The following is a 21044-nucleotide window of genomic DNA, read 5'->3' on the forward strand; positions in this document are numbered from 1 at the left end:
GTGAAAACAGGTAGAAAATAGTTTTGGGTGTTCTTTTCATATAGGATGTATTCATAATACAGTCTTGCCATTCCTCTCTTATAGCTGAAAAGTCAAATAATATACACAAGTTTAAAATGCTAGTGATTTATTTTGAGAGTTCGAACTAAGGGGGAAAAAAAAAAGAAACCAAAAGAAACACAAAATAGCCTTCAATTGTTACCTAACTTCATCCTTGAAAGATTAAGGAGTAAACACAGGGCATTCTGATAGATAATGCCACAGGAGCGAGGTCTGTGTGAATCTGAGAGTGATTTAAACTGTCTGACAATTCAAAGACAGAAGACAACTCTAATGTACAGATAAAAGGAAAGTGACCATAGTAGATCATACTCCTGGCAGTTAATGGCACTGACTCTCTAAGACAAATCTGGACCTACTTAAAATGTCAGGTGTGTAAAGTAATGAGTCTTTGCTTAGTAGGAACCCAGCATAAGGAGCCTTCATGGTCCATTTGTCAGCTGAGTATATGTTACTGCAAGCCTGTTAAATAAAATGAGTGTTTAATACCTATTGGATTTAAAAAAACCCAAAAAACAAAAACAAAAAACAAAATACCTCACACTCTAACAAGTCTACTTAATTTCTGGGAGAAAAGGTAAAATTTGAGATGCTTCTTACAGCAAACAAAACTCAACACTTTCATGAGTATTACAAAATATTAAAAACATCCCAGCGTGTGCATGAGATTTCGGCTGTGGTATTTCAAGTGGCCAGGGAGAGAACGTACTTTAGAATCTTAGGGTCTCTGAATGGAAAGAGACCGTAAGCCAATTTCAGAGAAAATGAAAACAGGGAAATGTGGTAGGACAAGTCCCAATCAGCTGTGAATAAACGCGAGCCAGATTTGTTCAGCGATTCTTTTCTCTGAAATTTTTTGACATAAATGTTAACAATGAATTTAACTGCACTGTTAAATGTTAATTGTCAGCAGGTAGCAATTAAAAAAAAATTTTTAAGTACTTTCAACTTTATTTTTATTACCTCAAGGTACGAGGAAAAGATTTAAAGCACGGACAATGGCTGCTCGTAAATAACATTCTGAAGTGTTGTGTTTATTCTTTCATTCTTTGTGGTATTATTAGTATGACTTTCTACCGAAAGAAAAAAATAATCTAAAAAAAAAATCCAAAATATTCCTTGCTAAACAACATCAGTTTATAATACCAATTTAGATTTTTTCTTTTTTTTTAGAAAGGCAAAAGTACAGGAGGAAATTGTTTTAAAAAGCATGTCAACGGTAACGTTTTCCTTTCTCGAAATATCCGCTCAGATATACTGGAGAAGCAATTGCCAGTTCGATGAATTACAAGAATGTCCATGCACAATGTTAACAAAGCCGTATTAACAAAATGCGGTGCTGGGCAGCCACGTATACTGCAGGCTTCTGTGCCCTGTAAACACTCCTCTGTGTGCATACGTTATGTTTATCTTCAACCCTACTGCCTTATCTTCTGCTGGATAGCCACGATACGAGTTGTAAAATCTGTGTGCAAATGTTGAGATCAGTGAATGCGTAAGTTTTAGTTGGCAATGGATTTTCTTTTACAGGGGTACCCTATAATTTAACAACAGAGGCAATGCATGTGAGGGGAACATTCTATTTGGGGAGGAGGAAAGAAGGAAGGAGGGAGGAAAGGGAGGGAGGAAGGAAATCACCCCAGACCAGAGCGTGGTCAGTATCAAGTGGAATGAATGAGTCCATAAGGACGGAACGGCGCATCGCTCCTTTCCAGAGCTGCGCGCGCCCCTGGTGGACGTGGGGGGCGTGGGGGGCGTTTGCATGTCGCTCCTTCTCGACCCCGGCTAGTGGTTCACGTGTGCTGTGTAGTTAGACACTTCTAGAGAATAAGACACATTTCGCGTCCCCTGCTCTAGATACCAAGATTAAGAGCTTTCCCCTGTTAGCCGAACATATAAAGATGAACTCTCATTACGGGGGGAGGTGTCAGAGAACCGCGCCCCAGTTCCGTGAGCAGTTTGGAGGCCTCGCTCCAGATGAGTGAGTGCCCGTCCGGCAGAACGATGAACGGTGTTCGCGCGCCCTGGCGTCCCTGAGCCAGGGCTCCGCCGCGCCGGGCGGCCGGCTACGTCCCGCTCTTTCTCGCCGCGAGGGTTCGGAAGTGGCGCGGAGAAGAACCGCCGAGTCCTCCGGAGCTGGACGTCGGTCTCACGGGAGCCTCGCTGCAGGTTCTCAGGCGGCTCCAAATTTGGCTTTTCGGAATTCTAGGATTTTAATAATGTCGGACGTCAACCGCAATTGAAAAATCAAAGGAAGGCGAGTAAGAGGTTCACATGTCCAGCTCTGACGCGAAGACGTCACGGGCAGGTGGTGCTCGGCGCAGGGAACGAGGCCGACGAGACCGTGGTGGCGCCGCGCGGCGTCCGCTGGCGGCTGGGCGTGTCGTGCCGGGCACTTCTTCGGGGCTGTAGATGTCGGATACCTGCGGTTTACACCTGAAACTAATACGACATTGTGCCTCAGCTACATTTTAACGAATTAAAAAAAAAAAAAAATCTAGGATTTTAGAAGATCTTCGCGTTTTCGGAAAAGACTGGAATTTAAAAGATCTTTTGAGCGGACACGAGAGCACTGGAATCGACCTTAAAGACGTTTTAAACCAGCATTTATCGGTCTCCCCCAGCTCTTTCCCTTACGTCCTGAGAATTATTGGCATATTTAACAGAAAGCATTTTTTTTTTTAATGGCACATTTCTAAGTAACAAACTGATAGAAAATAATTGTACAGCAGCGTTACCATACCCGAGAAGAATGCTTCCAAAGAGTGGCCCAGCCGGTGGCCCACGGTCCCTCTAACCAACCTGTCCGCTCACCACGGTAATGTGAAGAAAGGAGGAAACTCTTAAAAGAAACGGATACATCTGCACATCGTCAAGGCTGTCAAGTGGCGGGCTGCCTCTCCTCTCCCTCGTTAGCAGTGTTTTCTTCGGGGGACCAGCCGGGGAAGGTCCGGTACACGCACAAACCTCCTCCCCCCGCTTTAAAAGCTCCTGGGGGTTTTACAGATCTTCAAAAACCTGTCACGGTGCAGCACAGAGGAATTCCCGCCGGGTCCGCTGGTCCGAGCCTGCGGGCTGGACGCCACCGCGAGGGAACGGCGGCGTGCGTGTGGACTCGCGATGAGGACGCGGCGGTGTGGGTTCATCGGCTGGGACGCAGGCACCTCCCCGGTGGGGCATGCTGACAGCGGGGGGCCGGGGGGCGAGGAGCAGCCTCTGGATCTTGGCCTTACTTTCGAAGTGACCATAAAACCGCTCTAAAAAAAAGCAAAGTCTTAAAAAAAAAAAATACATTATAAAGGCGATTCACACGTGTCGTGTTGGCCTTTGCTCAAGCAACAGGGGCCATTACAAATGGAATATGATTATCAGTCCTTAACAATGAAGGTGATAACAAGTCGGCGACATTTCCTCACTGAGATTACGGAGCAGGCGGTTCAGAAATAACAAAGTAGGCGCGCGACAAAAACGACCTGCTCTGCTCGGCTCTAAGGTCACGGCTTCGAGGCCAGAATGGGCAAATCAGCACTTTCCGTTTTTGTCTGCCTTGCACCCGGGTCGGATCGCTGTCCGAACTCTGAATTCTTGGGAGAGCGACTTAAACCCTCAGATAAATTGATGCGCGGTTCTAACTTACACCAATGGTTAAAATTTAAAATCAGTTTACTACAGTTGAGTTGATCTAAAAACACAAAATCGGCCTTTGGGAAGAGAGGGAGAGGTAGAAGTTAGGTCTAGATTAATAGAATTGGCAGGTCGGTCATGATGAATTTAAAAAATTACATTTTTCTTCCAATAATTATTTTATGTGCTAAGTGAGGTAAAACGTATAAAATCGGCACTAACGTCACGCATCGCTCTGGTGACAACAATGACGAGTTTTATTTGTGTCAGAACGCAAGAGGGGAGCAGTGATTGGGGTTTGTCGGCAGCGGGCTCCGTACTCTGCTGTCCAAGGACGGAAGGATGATGGGTATCACCCCACTGGAGAATCCTCGTAAAAAAAAATAATAATAAAGAAAAGCCCAATTCGAGCAACGAGCAAAGACTTGCCTAGGGCTTCGCCGAGGCCGTGAGGGGCCTTTCGGTGGCCACATGTGGGGATGACACCGAACGCAGTTCTTTCCGGAGCACCCTGCTCCAGACGCCCACGGGCGCGCGCACACACGCACCCGGATGGGTCAAGTTAAAGCATCAGACATTACTGACACACGCGATCAAAATAAATAAGAGAAATGAGCTGTTCGTTTTGTTTTGTTTTGTATCTAGATACAGCGGAAAATTGCTGAAAAAATTTTAAAAGGGAAAAGGTCTGTCCTTGAGCACCGTGAACTGTGACAAAATCTCATCTCGATCACTGCAGTAAGACCGAAGGCAGTTAGGCGGCTAGAGGGACAAGCTCGAGGCGATGCAGATTTCGGCTTCAAAAAGAGAAGTGGTGCCGTAATTTTTCAGGACGACGGGATACAGAGGGCGAGTGAAAACTACAGGACCTTTCTTCTTCGCTCTTCTTCCTAGGCGGGTTTTCCTGAGGCGGGGGTGGTGGCTGCAGGCGCGCTTTTGGGTAGAGGGTATCCAAGTCCCAATCCTTTTGGCCTCTGCATGGCCTGAACGGGCTCAGCGATCCCCTTGCCATCCCGCCCAAGGCCTGAGCCAGGCGTCCAGCCCATGTTCTGGAGCATTCGGTTTCCAATGTTGTTTTCCAGGATGGGCTGGGCATTTTCTCCTACAAGCCCTGAAATGACAAGACGACAGAAGACATTAGTTGGAACACGGGCGAAGACAGATCCTCTCAGGCGAAGAGACCACGTTCTTTTATGTTTTTCTTTCAAAAAGGCACCTGGGAGGGTTGTTTATTCAGCTTTGGGTAAGAAGTTTGCTGCAGTGCAAGGGTCAAGGGGGGAAGGACCTCGCTTAGAGTTTCAGCTCTACCACTTGGTAGCCGATTAAGTTATTTGATCTCCTGGGCTTGTGTTTTCGCGTCTGAAAAACAGGTGTAAAACACACTGCCTCCCACGCGCGGGAAGTTGTAAGGATCAGATGAGGTCACGTACGGAAAGAAAGCTCTCAGCCAATGACAAAGCACTTTACGAAGGCAATTCTTTCCTTTACCCTATCAGCCCCACAGGTGATCTTGAGAATCACCCACGCACACTATAATATCTCACACGGATCCAGGACCTTGACGTTCAAACCCACGGCTAAGACCAAAGCGAACGAAAAGCCCAATCGATGGCATCCTTAATTCCTAAGGATCGTTGACTTTGCGATAATGCTCTTCTTGTTATTTGTTATTCAGTCTGTAACCTGTGTATCCTTTAATGCTCTTCCTTCTCCTTTTTCCATTTCTATGTTTTAATGACTGGAACAGGACATAAATAGGGGAAGATGGAAAAGAAGATTGAAGTTCTTTATAGCACTATCTATAAACAGCCCTTTCTTTTTACCTCCCTCCCTCTCCTCCTACCTACCTTCGTTCCTTATTTTGAAAAAAAGAGATCGACTAGTGCTTATCATGATTAATTAAGAAATAACTATCGTTTCCCTGTTTTCCTTAGCAAAGACGGAGTGAAGCATCTATTTTAAGCATTTTGTGTTTGATGACATTTCCAAAGACTGATTTTTAATTTAAACTTTCTTATAGGCTCTTATGGAAAAAGTAGAGCATATATACCGTGCGTGTGATTCCAGGGGGAAATGCAGAAGTATTAAATATCTAACAATTCTTTTCCTTACCATATCAGCCTTACATGCCGTCATATCCTCTAACGTCGAAAGACTAAGAAACCAACAAATGTGGTAAAAGTCAAGCCGTCACGAGAACCTGAGCTCTTGCCTGCAACGGCGGCCGTGGCCGTGGCCCGTCTGTCTCAGCTCGGTAGAGACCGGCTCTGTGGTCGGTCCACTTCTGCTCATCCTCTAGCAACAGTTATTAGATTTCGGTGTATGAAAAGGGAGTATGGCAAATCTGGAGGTGACCAGACAGAAGCCATCCGAACCCCCTATCACCAGAGCATTTTATGTGGTTACTCTTCTTGCAGAAGAAAGAAGTAATTAACCAGGCAAACTAATGTTAACGGCTGTGCAGGGAAAAAAGGGTGAGGGTATCTTAAAACCACCTTTGTTTTCGTGAGAACATATTCAGCCTGATTTATGCGGAGGCTTCTTCCCAAGAAGTCTGTTGTAGATCTCTAAGGTCGCAGATGTACAGCGATGTAGTGCATGCCCGACACTCCTTCTCCAGGCCTCCAAGGATAAATACGCCTCGCTTTTCAGAGAGGATACCCGTGGTATATCAGCTATCAGCCCTCAGGCCTGTGTCCTGGGCCCAGCCTACTTCTGCTCTGAAATGTGTCTTCCTAGAGAGTTTGAGTGCTGCAATGGGCAGTTGTTGACAAGAATCGCTCACTGCTCTCGAAGGCCTGCTAGTTAGATGTCTCCTGGGCACCAACGCAGATCCCCGCGCCACCCGATTTCTATCGTCGTCGTCGTCATTGTCATCACCCTCGATTTCTCCTCCCTGAGCCAGGGTTACGACCGCATGTAAGGCTGGGACTCTCTGTCCTCTTCCTTCTCTAAGGCTGTGTTTCCGACACAAGGCACAGAAGGACCCTCAAGCACCAATCACAATGACAAAAATATTACCCGTGGGACCGCAGAGTATATAGCATTCTGTTTCTCGACCTGGGTGGTGGTTACTCAAAGTTTATTACTGTTCTTTAAACTGTGCATTCCCGTTTGTTCTCTGGCATATGCATTTCACGGGAAAAAATAAAATAAAAAAATTGCCAGGGTTGAACCAGTAATATATCTCATGTGGAAATTTGCACCTGGCCTTTTGGGGAATAGCAAGCGGGCTCTTTCTCATGATTCCGACTTGCGGACGAAGAAAACTGCGCAGTGCTCGGGGCGGGTGTCAGTGACCGACGCTTTCGTTTACCGTGGCGTCATCACCAGCTGATTTTCAAATCTCCTTATCGAGCCCTGGGGTAGCCACTGTCTTCGCTCAGTTCCTTATCGGGAGTACGAACGAGGCTGCCACAATTACGAGCTGGTTTTGGACTCGTCGCACCGGCTCTTAGCTCGCCGAAAGCACCGTTAACGTGTGACAGACAAAAGCCTTCAACTGCACACTGCTTGAATGGCAGCGGCCGGTATCAAAGAAGAATTCTTGACTTCTATTATTAGATGCTTGAGAAGGTCAAAATGCGCAAGAAATAAAAATGCAAAAAGATAAACCTCTTGGTTATAAGACAATAATAATAGATGAGAGCGTCATGTCAAAACACTTCCTTAACACAATTAACAACAACAAAAAAAACTATTAAAATTTTATTTTGAAATTATCGTGATGGTGGTGACCAGGACAGACCTCCCAGGTATCTAATTTTTTACAGCTGCCGAGCAGGTGTGTTAGGTGAATCGATGCTCTAGCATTCTGTCGCATCTGCCCGATTTTTCACTGACTGCCGTGATTTACGTTCATTCCATCTATAAGCCAAAATGCTGCTCTAGGCCACGCATCTGTTTCATCATATTTTTGATACAGGGCTTGCAAAAGTTCGGACTTAAAAAAAATGTGTTTAATATTTAAGAAAAAAAAAGTATATAAGGCCAATTTAAAACAACCCTGCCAAAAAAAAAAAAAAAAAAAAAAGCTAAGTTGTGGTACGTTTACTGTTCTAAAGTGAACAGCAAAGGATAACTCACTCACGACCATCATTTTAAAAGGCTGATTTGTCCGGCACGGTGGCCCCAGGGCAGCCACCCTCCTCCCCCCTGCGCTCGTGTTTCTGTAGAGGTGGAAAAGAATTCATTCTCTCTCTCTCTATTAAATGCTGGTTTCATGTCTCTTCTTAATGAAAATAAAGTTATATCTTTGAAGAGAAACAAACAAACAAAAAAAAGGGGGAGGAGGAACATTAAATTTCTCAAACACTAAAATCTTTCCACATAGAAACACGTTCCTGAAAAAGTGATACAAAAAGGCGGTGGCTGTCTATACAACCTAAAAAAGAAAAAAAGAAAAAAAAAGGGAAAACGACAACTACTGTATTTTTCATGGAAAGTGACTCTAGAGTGAGATCAACTGTCGGTTGGTCTCGCATCCTTTTTTTCTCTTTATGAGATTAAGCATAGGAGGGAGCAGCTCGGTCTCAGCGCAGCCTTCTGCAGCCGTAATTTCCTTTCCTTCTGCTCCTGGCTGTGCTAAATCCTTTAAGTCTCTTCCTCGAAGGCTCTCCTCCTGCTCAGGCAATTTCAGCCCCGCGAAGCCTGCTAACCCTTGCGCGCGCCCCCGCTCGCGGCCCCCTTGAAGCCAGATCTTCTACCTATTACCGCCGAGTTGGTCCTTTCCCCTCAAATCTTCCCGAGGATTGCGGACAGTAATTCACTGGCGTAATTGGCTCAAGAGATGAAAATCTTGTATCGGTCTCTCTTAGCTGCTAATCTATCCAGCTGACTGCAAGCCTAATTGGCAGCTTGTTTAGTAATTTGGCTCCTAAAGTGTTGTATTGATGTTGGATAAACAGCCGATGGAAGGGGAGGAGACACACGCCGCTCCCCGCGCGGCAGCTCTGCGCCCCTATCCATCCGGCCCCTGCCCGGCGTTCAGGCGGCGAGCGGCGGTCCACGCGAGCTTCCTTCCATCTTCCTGTCCCCGTGACTAGCCGGCCGAGAGACTGGGCGGCGGCTTTTAGCGACGCTGTCAAAATGGCGAGTTATAATACTGTCCCCTGTTCTCACTAGTGCAGGAACACGAGTTTCGATGACTCTTAAAGAAGTAGTAACGAGCACGGTCTGAGATGTGAGAGAGGGGTCGGTGCGAACGACTTCCTGTCAAATGTCTTCATCATTCCATCATTCCATTGCTTATTAGGGAAGAGCCTCACTAATTCAGACCTTTCTGTATTTTATCTGCAATATCGCAGACATTTTCATGTAAATTTTATTCAATACAATCAGTTCGGATAGTTAGTTGCTTAAAAATACAAGGCACTTTGTTTCCGTATAATGAAAATTTAATGCAAAACTAGCTTTTTCTCTGTTTTTTTTTTTCTCTTTTTGCTTCCTTAAGCGATGCACACGATGTACAGAATGAGAGGTGTGGTCTGTGTTGACGTGATTTGGTTATATAGAAATATATTTCTTATGGAATGATTATGTATTAAAGAACAGAGTTTTCAGAAAACTAAAAACAAAAACAATCTCAGAATAGAATGGCATTGCTTCTGCAGGCACACGGGGATGTTTGTTTGCTGTAATCTAGTCAGGGCATTTATGGTCTGCCTGCTGCGTATCGGGCACGTGGTTTCTTTGGTAGGCATGCGACAACCCCTGTCTCCATTCCTTGTAACGACTGTGCCAGGCAGCAGTTATGATGGGCCCCGGAAAGATGAAGGAACTTGAGCATTCGAGCTCCGTGAGTACGTACGCTCAGAGTCAAACTTTCGTTTAAGTTTACTCTCAGAGTCTACACTCTCCATGACCTGCATCGCCTCCCTATGAGAATTACTGGCAAACAAACCATTTCAGTAGAGCTTATGTTTTGAGCCATTAAAAAAAAAAATTTAATTGGCTTCTATGTGAATCGTAATATTAACTTCTCTCAATCTGCACGTGGACATGGCAGGGCACACACACACTGACATACCTGGACAACCTAGGATATAATCGTGTCTGCAGCTCTTAGAGATTCCCAGCGCTTTCATATCCGCATTTCTTCTGATCTTCCTTACCAGACCAACAAGTCATCCCTGGCTCCACTTTACGGGTAAACTTAGGATACCTGAGTCTGTAACTTCTTACTGACGGAGCATGGAACTTAGAATGTGACGTCACCAACACCTGCTACTGCTCTGTGATTTCGTCCGCCACATTTTCCCAAACGACTGAGATTTTATCCTAGTCACACATTTCAGACTCCTAGAAAAACTGAAGTAGCACAGCAAATCTGTCTGGAGAGTGTGCGTCAACCCCCCTTAAAAACCTCAGGGCGCGTTTTGTCATAAACCCAGCAACTCTGGCTTTGACTTTCTATTTAAATGATAACTTACATTTTAGTTGTATTTACTGTAAATGGCATATATTGAGTGTTGTTATTTTATCAGTTATGATACTCCCTGAAATTAACGAACACATTTACTCCATTTACATTTATTGTGATTACTGACATTTCAGGATTGATTTTTATTTCACTTAATGCTATTTACCTTACTTTTAAATGTCCACATGCCCACCCGACTTATCATTCCCTCACACTTTACATATTATTTATTGTCCAGAGATACAGTGCCATCTTACTTTTACATACCCAAATAAATCATTGTCATAACACCTGTCAACATCATCGTTATTTTTATACTTTCAATATTAGAGTTTAGTTTTAGGCACATTTAACAATTTCTTGGATTACAATTCCTTCTCGATTTTCATTTTTCTTTATGGATCCCATTTTTCTACCTGAGGTATTACATTTAGTAAGACTGGTCTTTACCTAAAAATATTCTTGGGAGATAGTTTCACTGAATATAAAACTCCGTCTTGATTCCCTTATTTTGTCTCAGCACTTTGAAAGTGTTACCTCATCTTCTGCACTGCACTCCTGTTATTAAGGAGTATGATTCCATCCCTTCATAGGGTATAGCTCTTCTCCTTGGCTGCTCTGAAGTTCTCTTCATCCCTGGTGTTCTAAAGTTTTATTACAATATGTCTAGGTATGTCTTTATTTATACTATTTCCTGATAAAAACTTGTACTTTTTGAACATAAAAGTTCATGTTTTCTTCAGTTGTAAGAATTCATTGAATTCTTTCAATATTCCCTTAAATATTAAACTGCCCTTTTCTTCCTACTCCTTCTGGAAGTTCCGTTAGACAGATGCTAAACTGCATTTTCCTTAAAGTCCAGCCATTCTTTTACATTTTCCCTATTTTTTTCCCCCTGTGCTTCTTTAAAATTGCTCTTAAAAAATAAATAAATTGCCCTTAAAATTTGTTTATTCATTTTGGATGTAGCCGATCTGCTGTTCAACTCATCTGGTAAGTTTATAATTTTCAAGATTTCTTCATAATAAACTAATCTCAAATTTCTACTTGCTTCTTTACCACGTCTGTCTTTTTCTTTGCCAGTCATTCCCTTTGGTTTTATGAGATCGTCTTCCGTTGTTTTTCATTTGTGGTAATTCTCGAGGCTTGGGGTTGTGTACCTCTGGAGTAGCTGGGCATCTGCGTCTAAGACCGGTTTTTATGTTACTATTTTGGCGTGGTGGAATTTCAAACTAGAAACTCCTGCGAGGGTCGGCTCTTGGGCACAACTCTTCAGCGTCCCTTACATTCCTGGGCCTGCGGGTGAGTTTTGTTCCTAGTCTGCCCTTTTCAGAGAATGGAGCTTTCCAGAGGTTCTGGGTTCAGGCAGCCAGCTCCTTGGTGTGGCTCCCTTCTTGCTGGGGCACTGACCAACATGCCTCAGTATTTCTGCAACCAGCAAGCCTGGACATGGCACGGGGGTGGTTTGTACCAAATGGCAATGAAGAGCCACTTAAAAATCTACCAAAACACACAACTGAAAGGTCGTTTGGTGGTCCACGTACCAGGATGTGGAATGTTATATAATTATTAGGCTTTTGCTATATGTTTAGACGTAGGTTTGTTTCCAAATTAATAACAATTCCTCTTCCAAAGTCTGCCTGTATTAAAATCTTGGAAGAGATAAGATAATCTATACTAGTCACATAGATCCAGTGATGAGAGAAATAAAAACATAATTATTGGTAAGATAAATTTGGACAACTGAAGACAAATACCACCTTGAAAGGGAGTTGGGTTAGACCAAACATTTCCTGATTATGTTCAGTATTAACTTTTCATTAAAAGTGCACTTTTTAAAAATCTTCACCCATTACTATAATTTACAACCTGCCTTTATTGTCTTGAATATTGATAAAGATTATTTTATTATTGAAGTATCACTAGAATGCAGAGGAAAAGGTTGAAAAATCACAAAAGCTGTAATGCCACCTCTTGCCAAGAACTTGTATGTCCATGAAGACAGTTACCTTGCAGCAATATCTATACTAAGATATTAAACTTCGGCAGGCATCTCTTTGTCTATTTAAAATGTTAGAAAAATGGTTGACTCCTATGATGTTTTCCTCATAATATTATTTCAATAGAAAGGAAAGTAGTAACGTAACAGCAAATACTAATTGTGGAGAACAATGAATGTAGTGATGTCTAGTGGACAGAACATTTTTTTTAAAGTGTGGTAGCCACGATAACTCAATAAACATAGTTCAGTCTTTTCACTATCAAATTCTTGGTAAGCTATGACTTCTGCCAAAAACGCAGACCATAACCAACACCGCTGGCCGCCTTTTAAAAATGTGTTAATAATATTCCTCTTATTTTGTTCATTGCTTTTCTTCATCTTCGCAGATGACATTTTTCAAACTATAAAATGCATTCTGCTGGCAAACCTTCCTGCTTCAACGGCTCTCAATTTTATACTAGTAAATCTACATCCTTTGCTACTGAGACATCCACTATCTTTTGGTATGTGACTTTGAATGAGGCAGAGAACAAGCCATACATTTAAAAAATCAATATCGAACCTTATCAATATTCATTTCACTTTGTCAATACAAAATACAAAGGTGAAAGAGCAGTAAATAAGCTAAAGCACTGAAATAAATTTGGTGTTCCTGTCACAATTAATAAATGTTCAACCGATAACACTGCTGGCTGGTCCACAGCCTTACAAAGCAACTGGAATTATGCTTCGATGCTATTGCTAAAATAGAGTGCGTACAATTTTCAATACACCATCAGGTAAAGATGATTAAAATTGGGGTTATTAAGTTCATAAAGGACTTTAAGTCTTTTAAAAAAGTATTATGTATATAATACATAAAGTTTATCTTTAGGATCTTAAATTGTTGTATAACCCCAGTTTGGGATTATAAAGTATTTAATTATAATTTTATGATAATTTTTTGGTAAATCTTTTCTAAACCTGCTGTAATATTTCACATATAAATCAGAGGGACTCATCAAATAATATAACTCTCATTCCCTATTTTAAATGAGAGTCATCTTCACCTGCATTTTTCCAGTTTGGATTGAATGCTGAATAAAGATAGAAAAAAGTGTGAAAATATATCTCAAAGTTTTTGGGGGGAGGTCTGCAAGGCCCTATAAAATGGTAAAAAAATAAAATTCTACAAGCTAGCTCAACTTTGCAAGCTTACAAATATACTGATATTTTTTATGTGACTTGCTATATTCTAGAATTTGGAAATTATAATTTCCAGAGACAGGATGATCTAGGATTCATAACCTCATTATCAATGTGTATTTATGCAAACACATTTCTCACTTGAATTCGAATAATAATTTTCACCTTAGAGTATTAGAAGATATTCTTTTTAAAACTGAAGACTTTTAAATAACCTCATTCTCTTCCTCTTTGAGAGAAACAGTTATGCATGGATTTTAAAAATGTACTGAAAACGAGTATCATGATTCTCCTGCTCCACTACTTTTTGAATAATTATAAAAATGCATTAGATTTCTATGAATTTTACTCTTTAAGGAAAAAATCTAGTAGTGTAATCAACATCCTGAATCTTAAGAGAATCAATACTTTTGATTCCAGATATAACATCTGGAATATGCTAGCGTGGGCTTACGAATACTTTAGGCTAAAGTTTGATGTTTATACCCATACCCCGTATCAGTTATTTCCTCTGATGCTGTCGAGGTGTAGCGTCAAAATCACTTTGTGGAAATCATCATATCATCATCCTCAACCGGTCTGTATTCTTCCCACTTCACGTATGTCCAGTGTTACTGCGATACTCTCTCTTCCTTCTTGCTGGCACTAAGGTGCTTCGGTCGCATTCCTGAGATTGTTCCTATGCTATTATTTCTGCCACTGATTGCAGAGAATTCAGGGGACCATTCAGTTGGAATTAAAGAATGCTGCACCTGCCTTGTGAAAGTTTCAAAGAACTTACGACATGTGTTTGATCGAAAAGTGGCTACATGTTCCTGATTAAAGAGATACGTTAGAAGTATTCTAAATGATATTCTGTATCTCTGCAGAGCAATAGAGAAATCTCCTAGGAAACTTACGTAATAGTGGGTTCGAGTAAACATGTGTAATGACAGGGTCTTTACACACATATTCTTACAAAGAGGCCATAAGGACGTTGTCATGGAAAGAGCAGGAGCCATGTATACACAGGCTTGAAACCTCCCTTTGCCATCCAATGATTATGTCTTCTTAGGTAGCTAAGAAGGTCCTAACGCTTCTCTGAATTTTAATTTCATAGTGTAAAGTTATGATAATAACACCTAGCTGATAAGGTTGTTCAAAGATAAAATGAAACATTAAAGCTTCTGGCACATAGTAAGTTCTCAACGAGTGGGAAAGTATTATCCTACGTAAACGCACTCTGCGCGCAGGTGAAAATTCAATACAGCCAGAAGATAAAGACATTCTAACCCCCATGCATAATTTCATAACGTAGCCCTTTATATAGATGGAAAAACAGCACTATAAGTGCTTCGATTTTAAATTATTCTTCAAATTTTTAGGCTGAACTATAGGACAGGTCCCCTAAATAGAGAATTTGAGCTTCACATTTTTATTTCCTTCGAAATCATCATGTCAGGGTGTGTGTGTGTGTGTGTGTGTGTGTGTGTGTGTGTGTATTCCATCTTTCATTACTTACTCTTGTGTTGATGTGAATCTTTTCTTATTCTATAATTAATTATGTAAAAAACAACATTTCCTCCAAAGGTTCCCCAAATTAAGAGGAAGTTTATAAATCTGAATGTAAGGATCCCAGGCAAGATTCCAAGGCTATGATTCGTTGTAACTGACCAAGGACCTACACTGAAAACATTTGCCCATGATCAGTTTGCTGTACCACACACCCGTTATGGTCACCTGTCATTGATTCCCACGTGGGCATCATGAGTGAATGCCCAGGTGGCTTCTTCCTTCACTGGTTTTTGTCTCTGCCCGCCTTACCACCGCCTTTGCATGAGATTTTGCGGTGTGTACTAATCTTATTCCGCCCCCTCACAACCAAGCTTGCATCTTTGCCCTGCTAGGCTTCCTGTCCTGTCTGGTACAGACGTCTCGCTGTCAGAACTGGTGGTTTTCCCTACTCTACACTCCTTAGAATGACATGTTCTTAGACTGACATGGTTTTGAAGGTGGAGACGCTGAGAGATGTTTATTCGTATTATCATTATTCGAATGCTGACATTGTCTAGCTAAGGAAAGATGAGTCTGAGACCGCCGCCGAGCTGGGACGAGACACGGGTCTGCCACATCCCTGGCTAGCCTTCCATTACTCACGACGCGGGGCTTGCGTTCTGAGGCGGATCCTAGCCTTCTGCATTCATTACTATTAATCTCTTCTGGGGTTATTTGCCTTTGCATCTATTTATGCCTTATTTTCCCAACAAGTCTGTGAGTTTCTTGAGGCCAAAGACACAGCCTTTGAAGTTTCTGTATCCTTTAATACCGCACACAAAGTCTTGTGTTGGGGGCAGGTATGTAGCAAACATTTTATGGACTGGCTGCCTGAGGAATCTTCGGAAGGATCATGCAAGACCTTGACCCCAAATGCAAACGATTTAAGTTGCCTGTAACTGCCTTTTCTTCGGTGCGAGTGATGAAGAATTACCCACGTTTTATTCCTGGCGGTTTACGAACTCGGTATCTGTGCTCCGCCCTGAGCCCCTGTTCTTTTTACCTGCCGCAGGAGTAGGTCCAGGCAAAGGTGCAGCCTTCCTCCTCCGTTTGACATCTCCCGTGCATAAGGATCCTAAATGCATGCTCGTTTGCCTACAAGTAATTATCAAAACAAAACTATTAACAAAGGAGGGAAAAAGTGACACATAAAAACACAGCTTGTATAATCTGAACCTAAATGAAAACATTCTCGACAAAGATGGAGCGGCACAGTAAAACCACCAATCTTGTTTATATCGAAACATAATTACGTTTGTTGACAAGCGTTCAGCAGCTAAATGCGCCATCATAAATTGTTACTGGAATGAATAATATAAAAGGAATGCTTTTTAATTTTCAAAACTGGCAATCTTTCTGGCTCAACATAAAATCAAGCCCTGTTGCTTCTGACAGGAAAATAGCTAAGATTAATTATCTAAAGGGATCACAATATTGTTGCTGGGTTATCAATTGGTTACTAATGCTTTACTGTCAGAACAACATTTATTACAGGAAAAGTATGATCAATTTCTTTTAGGATATTATGCAGCAGTGAATTCTTCTAAAACCTTTTAGATGGATAGAAGGAAATAGCGATGTTCTCCCTTATAATTCATATGATTAGAATTCTTCAGTTAAGAATTAATCAGTTAGGTGAGGAAACATAATTGGAATCTGTTAATGCTGGCATGCTACTAACCAGGCTAACATGATACTGGATTATATTTGTAAAGACACGATATATAAAAGCTGAGAAGCAGAACTTCTGCTATTCTTGGACCTACTTAGAATTAAATTATTGTCTCTAACCATGGACTCCTAAATTAAAGAGTTTCAGAAAAATTAGAAATGGCCCATTGGATGTCAAGACACACTACTACAGAGGTGGTAAGGATTTAAAAGTCTTCACATTTTTCAAGATACAGAAGGACCCCGCGTTCATTTCCTGGATCGTAATCCCAGTCTCTGGGGCTGGGCCACTGTCTGGTGATCACGAAACAGAAATGGAGCAGGCGAAGCAGGCTTATTAGAGCTCATGTTATTTTGGTGATTTGTAGAGACATCCGGTAATATCCTGACGTTTTATAGGGCCCAATTCGAAAACAGAGTATTAGAAAAAAATTTAGAAGGAAAAAAGTTAATTCAGGTAAGAACCCAAATATATTTTTATACACATGCATTCACATAGTAAAATATCATGAAAAACTGGAGCTGTGGAATAACATCCCTTTGGATCTAAGTTCTATCTATGAGGCACCAAGTCCAGTTAACAATCAGGCTGATCAAAGGGGTACACGTCACCAAAGAAACACACCTGGAAGTTTCTCGGTATAGCTCACAGCAAATGGGCATTTGTCTAGTTTTCTTTCCTTTGTATTGAATACATACGGTTTCCCTGTTACAGAATAAATATTTATGATTATTTAACTATTTTAAGAATGAGCTCATTCAGTTAATGACCAACTTCGCAAACATATACAACTGCACCTACGTGTCCAAGTGTTCGTTAACATGCGTAACTGTAACATTTTGATTAGATTTTGTGGTGTGGTCTTGACTCCCAGTGCCAGGGAAGATGAACAGTTATGATCAAAGTTAAAAAAAAAAAAAAAAAGAAATTAAAGCACTATCAGAGAAGACACGTACTTTTTCTTCAGCGAGCTTTCGTCAATGTCTCCTACGGACTTGGCCTAAGACCCCACCGTGACGGCAGAAATGCGAAGAATAGGCAAGAGGAGACGCAGGTACAAAGGAAACGGAAGGGTCAAGCCCTGAAACTGGCAGAGGTCACAGGTCCGAGCCGGGAGCCGAAGCCACAAGTGTGTGAAGTAACGGGGGCCGTTGGTGGCAGCGGCAGACATGATCCGCTTCATTAGCTATTACCGGGGACTGTATTTTTTTTAGGTTTTTATAACATGTCTAAATATGCTGCATTGAATGCACTTTTTTTTCCCCTTCTGTTTGGGGGCGGGGAGTAGGAATGGTTACGTCAATGGAAAGCTATATTTTTAGAATATACTCTTCCAGTCATCTGCGATTCCATCTAATTTCTAGATACAGAAAGCAGCAGGAAATAATTCCGGTCTACAGACGTACAAGTGAATTCTGTCCGGAGCAAGGACAAGCCTCTCTCCTGTGGAGAAGCCACGTGGCATGTTCATTTCAATATCCCGTACTCCACAAAAATCTGTGCTGCTCTGACTTCTCCTTTGAACTCGTTATAACCTCTGCCTGGTTCCTGCATGCATTAACGAGTTAAAGAGAATCTCAAACACATGTTCATTTTGCACCTGTAAAAAATGTCATGATTTTACCTTTTGGAACAAAATTGTCCTTTACCAGTTCTGATCCCTCTTGAAACTTCCCCGTAGTAAAAGACCCGAGTCACGCTTACGTTCTGCGGAGCGAATCCTGACAGTTTCGGCCATCAGGACCGGCTGGGGGTGGGGGACGGGAAGGCAGCATTCTGAGAACGGGAATAAAGGGGGAACATGGACAGGAAGGGTGGCCCTTCTGCTACTGAGCTGTGACAACCAGCCCATGGACCCTCTGCTTCGGACCCTCTGGTTAAAACACAAGGAACAGTCTCACAAGTTAAAACTGCTACCGGTTGGGTTTTTTTATACTCATTGCTGAAGGTACCTCTGCATGACAGAATTTGTTCTGTTCAGAGAATTGTGACTAGCTCGCAATGTCTGGAGAGCAGTATCTGCAGAAGGGCTACCGTTGACCTTTGAACAATGAGGGAGGTCGAGAGGGTTAGGGACGCCGATCCCCACTTGGCCGAAAATCCAAGTATAAGTTTGACTCCTTAAAAATTTAACTCTGAGTGGTCTACTGTTGACCAGAAGCCTTACCTAGGACATAAACAGTCTATTAACAAGTATTTTATATGTCACATATACCATAAACTGTATTCTTACAATAAAGCAAGCTAGAGAAAAGAAAATGTTATTAAGAAAATCATAAAGAGAAAATATGTTTACCGTGTTTATTGGTAAACACGCATAAGGGGAACCGCACAGTTCAGACCTGTGTTGTTCAGGGGTCACCTGCGTGTAACACCACAGAAGACAAATGCTGGGGCCGGACCCTGGGCCTGACGTGCCACACGCGTCCCCTGAGGGAGTCTGGGTGTTACAGCCGCGGTGAAGTCCTCACAGGCCAGTTTCACGGGCGCTGGTGGGAGCTGCGGCTGGGCACGGTCGAAGGTGCCGAGCGTGGCGACGGTCCGGACACACACGTCCCCCGGGAGCTTCATGCCAGCTGTGCGACGAGGGGCGTCCTGCAAAGCTGCAGCACCAGCAAAGCCCTTTGGGTTGGCGCATCCCGGGGAAGCCGTGGGCAGGAGGGGAAGGCGGCCGATGAAAAGCCGTAACGTTGGATTGTTTTTTTTTTGGAAACATTTAAAGCTCAAACTAAGATAGATAGATAGATAGATAGATAGACAGACAGACAATAAACTGGCCAGCAGTGTCCTCCTCAAGAAATACACTTCTAGGAATCATGGGTCTGACACACAGGAGCCGCTTCCCATAACGACTACGCTGCTGCTCGGGCTCTTACCACCCCAGCTGTGTGGAGCTGAGTCCTCCGACTGCTCTAGGATCAGTCTCCCCACTCAGTAGTCTTTAAAGCTTTCATTTTTTTTTTTTTAACACTACTTAATATTTCTTAGGATGCCCTGTTTACAAACTCCAGGAGCATCTCCCTCTTCTAAACCCTTTTCTCATCTGCCGGACTCAAGACTCCCTTTGGGGCATCTTTCCAGGACAAATGGAACGTGACGTTTTCATTGAACTCCTCTCCTTCATCGCCATCAAAGGGACGTAAAGGAAAAGGGGCAGACGCTCCAGGAGGATACAGTTAAAAGTGAATAAATTCAGCACGTCGAGTTCGAAGACCTGACCCATGAGAAATGCAGCTCGCTGGAGTGCAGCGGCTCTGCCCAGAGCTGACCGCCGGCCACAGCGCGCCGAGCGACCCGGACTGGCAAGACGGCCCCCCGAGAGGCTGGCCCGTGCGCCCCCATTCCCTCGGCTGCCAACAGCGTTGTTGCTCCCAATAGCATTAAGTAAGGTTGTCTCTGTTACTTAGTTGTTGCTCTTAATGTAAACCATAGCAGTTATTTTTTAATTTGAAATCAATGAATGTCTCAAAGGCAGCCTCATTGCTTCAGGTCATTTGTCTGTGCAAAGCAGGACACTTGGGTCACTATTCAAGGTGACAGTTGGCAACTGTTGTTGCTTATTTGCTGCTGTGGAGTTTTGAGGAATGACGGCACGTTGTCCTGCGAACTGGCCCAAAGGTACTAAAGACGAACGTTAGTTCTTGTAAAGTGCTGTATGGAAATGACCCAACGACTACCGTGGTGTATTGGTTTCAGAGCAGCTGCTTGCAGTGGACAAGAGGTGACACTTTACACTTACTGACACCTTTAATATTGGGAGTAAACACACACCTTTACGTGGAAAGGACAAAGAAGGAATGCTGTTTCATTATTAAGCACTGTCCCGTAGTTATGGTGCGAAACGTGGTTTCTTATGTATTAGTTCTGAAGAACTGCCCATTAAATATTAGAGGAGCAGAGCTCGAAAAGAATTTTTTCTTCTTTTGCTTCGAAACAGGCTTCACTCTTTTATCCATCATCCTTTTAGATGGTGTGGCGATAGGAAACTGGACAATGTATCTGGAGGGGGGAAAAAAAGTAAAAAAACCAAACAAACCCCCAAATAAAAACAAAACCTTCAAAAAATAAAAAAGCAGAAAGAAAAAAGGCCTGGTGAGAACCACCTCGCCTGAGAACTTGGCGTCTGACAGGGGCTGACAAGGGCCGAAGCAGGCAGTGTCAGAGAGGATAATGTTGAAGGGGAAACAAGAGGAACGGGTCTCCTCGGCCTCTGCATTCACAAGCACGTGGGGCCTGGTGGACGCTGCCCCCCCGGACAGAACGCTCCCCGCGGCCTCCGCCGAGCTCGGACGCCAGACGAACAGCTGTGGCCGCGGGCCCTGGCGTTTGGCAGGAGCGCTCACTGTCAGCGCGAAACGCTCGCGCCTGGACGGGGCCTCAGCTGCGCGGAGACGAAGCAGGTCTGCGGTGTCACGGGAGGGGCGTCCGGTGGCAGGAACAACACCACGGGGGCCGCGCAGCCCGCCCTGTGTGAGCTCCTCTCCCAGATGCCCTGTGCGCGGCGTTAAACTGTCTCAATGCATTAAACCGAACAAGTCGACGTCAGT

At 43.1% G+C, this 21044-nt stretch overlaps 1 protein-coding gene across 3 annotated transcripts in view; it reads right to left on the minus strand.

Annotated features, from left to right (window-relative positions):
* Positions 1-999: 999 nt before the first annotated feature.
* GPATCH2 (G-patch domain containing 2) overlaps positions 1000-21044 on the minus strand; it is a 121849-nt gene continuing 101804 nt past the window's right edge. Inside the window, exons 9-11 of one of the 3 annotated variants that reach the window (XM_036235440.1) lie at positions 17122-17202; positions 15829-15920; positions 1000-4795 (exon numbers count right to left, since the gene is read on the minus strand). In XM_036235440.1, the coding sequence (XP_036091333.1) occupies positions 4575-4795; positions 15829-15920; positions 17122-17202 (394 nt within the window). In that variant the 3' untranslated portion in view covers positions 1000-4574. The remainder of the gene's footprint in view (positions 4796-15828; positions 15921-17121; positions 17203-21044) is intronic. The other 2 variants (XM_036235441.1, XM_036235442.1) reach the window with 2 other exon arrangements.

Source organism: Rousettus aegyptiacus, unplaced genomic scaffold, assembly GCF_014176215.1.
Source record: "Rousettus aegyptiacus isolate mRouAeg1 unplaced genomic scaffold, mRouAeg1.p scaffold_m13_p_18, whole genome shotgun sequence".
Lineage (NCBI taxonomy): Eukaryota > Metazoa > Chordata > Mammalia > Chiroptera > Pteropodidae > Rousettus > Rousettus aegyptiacus.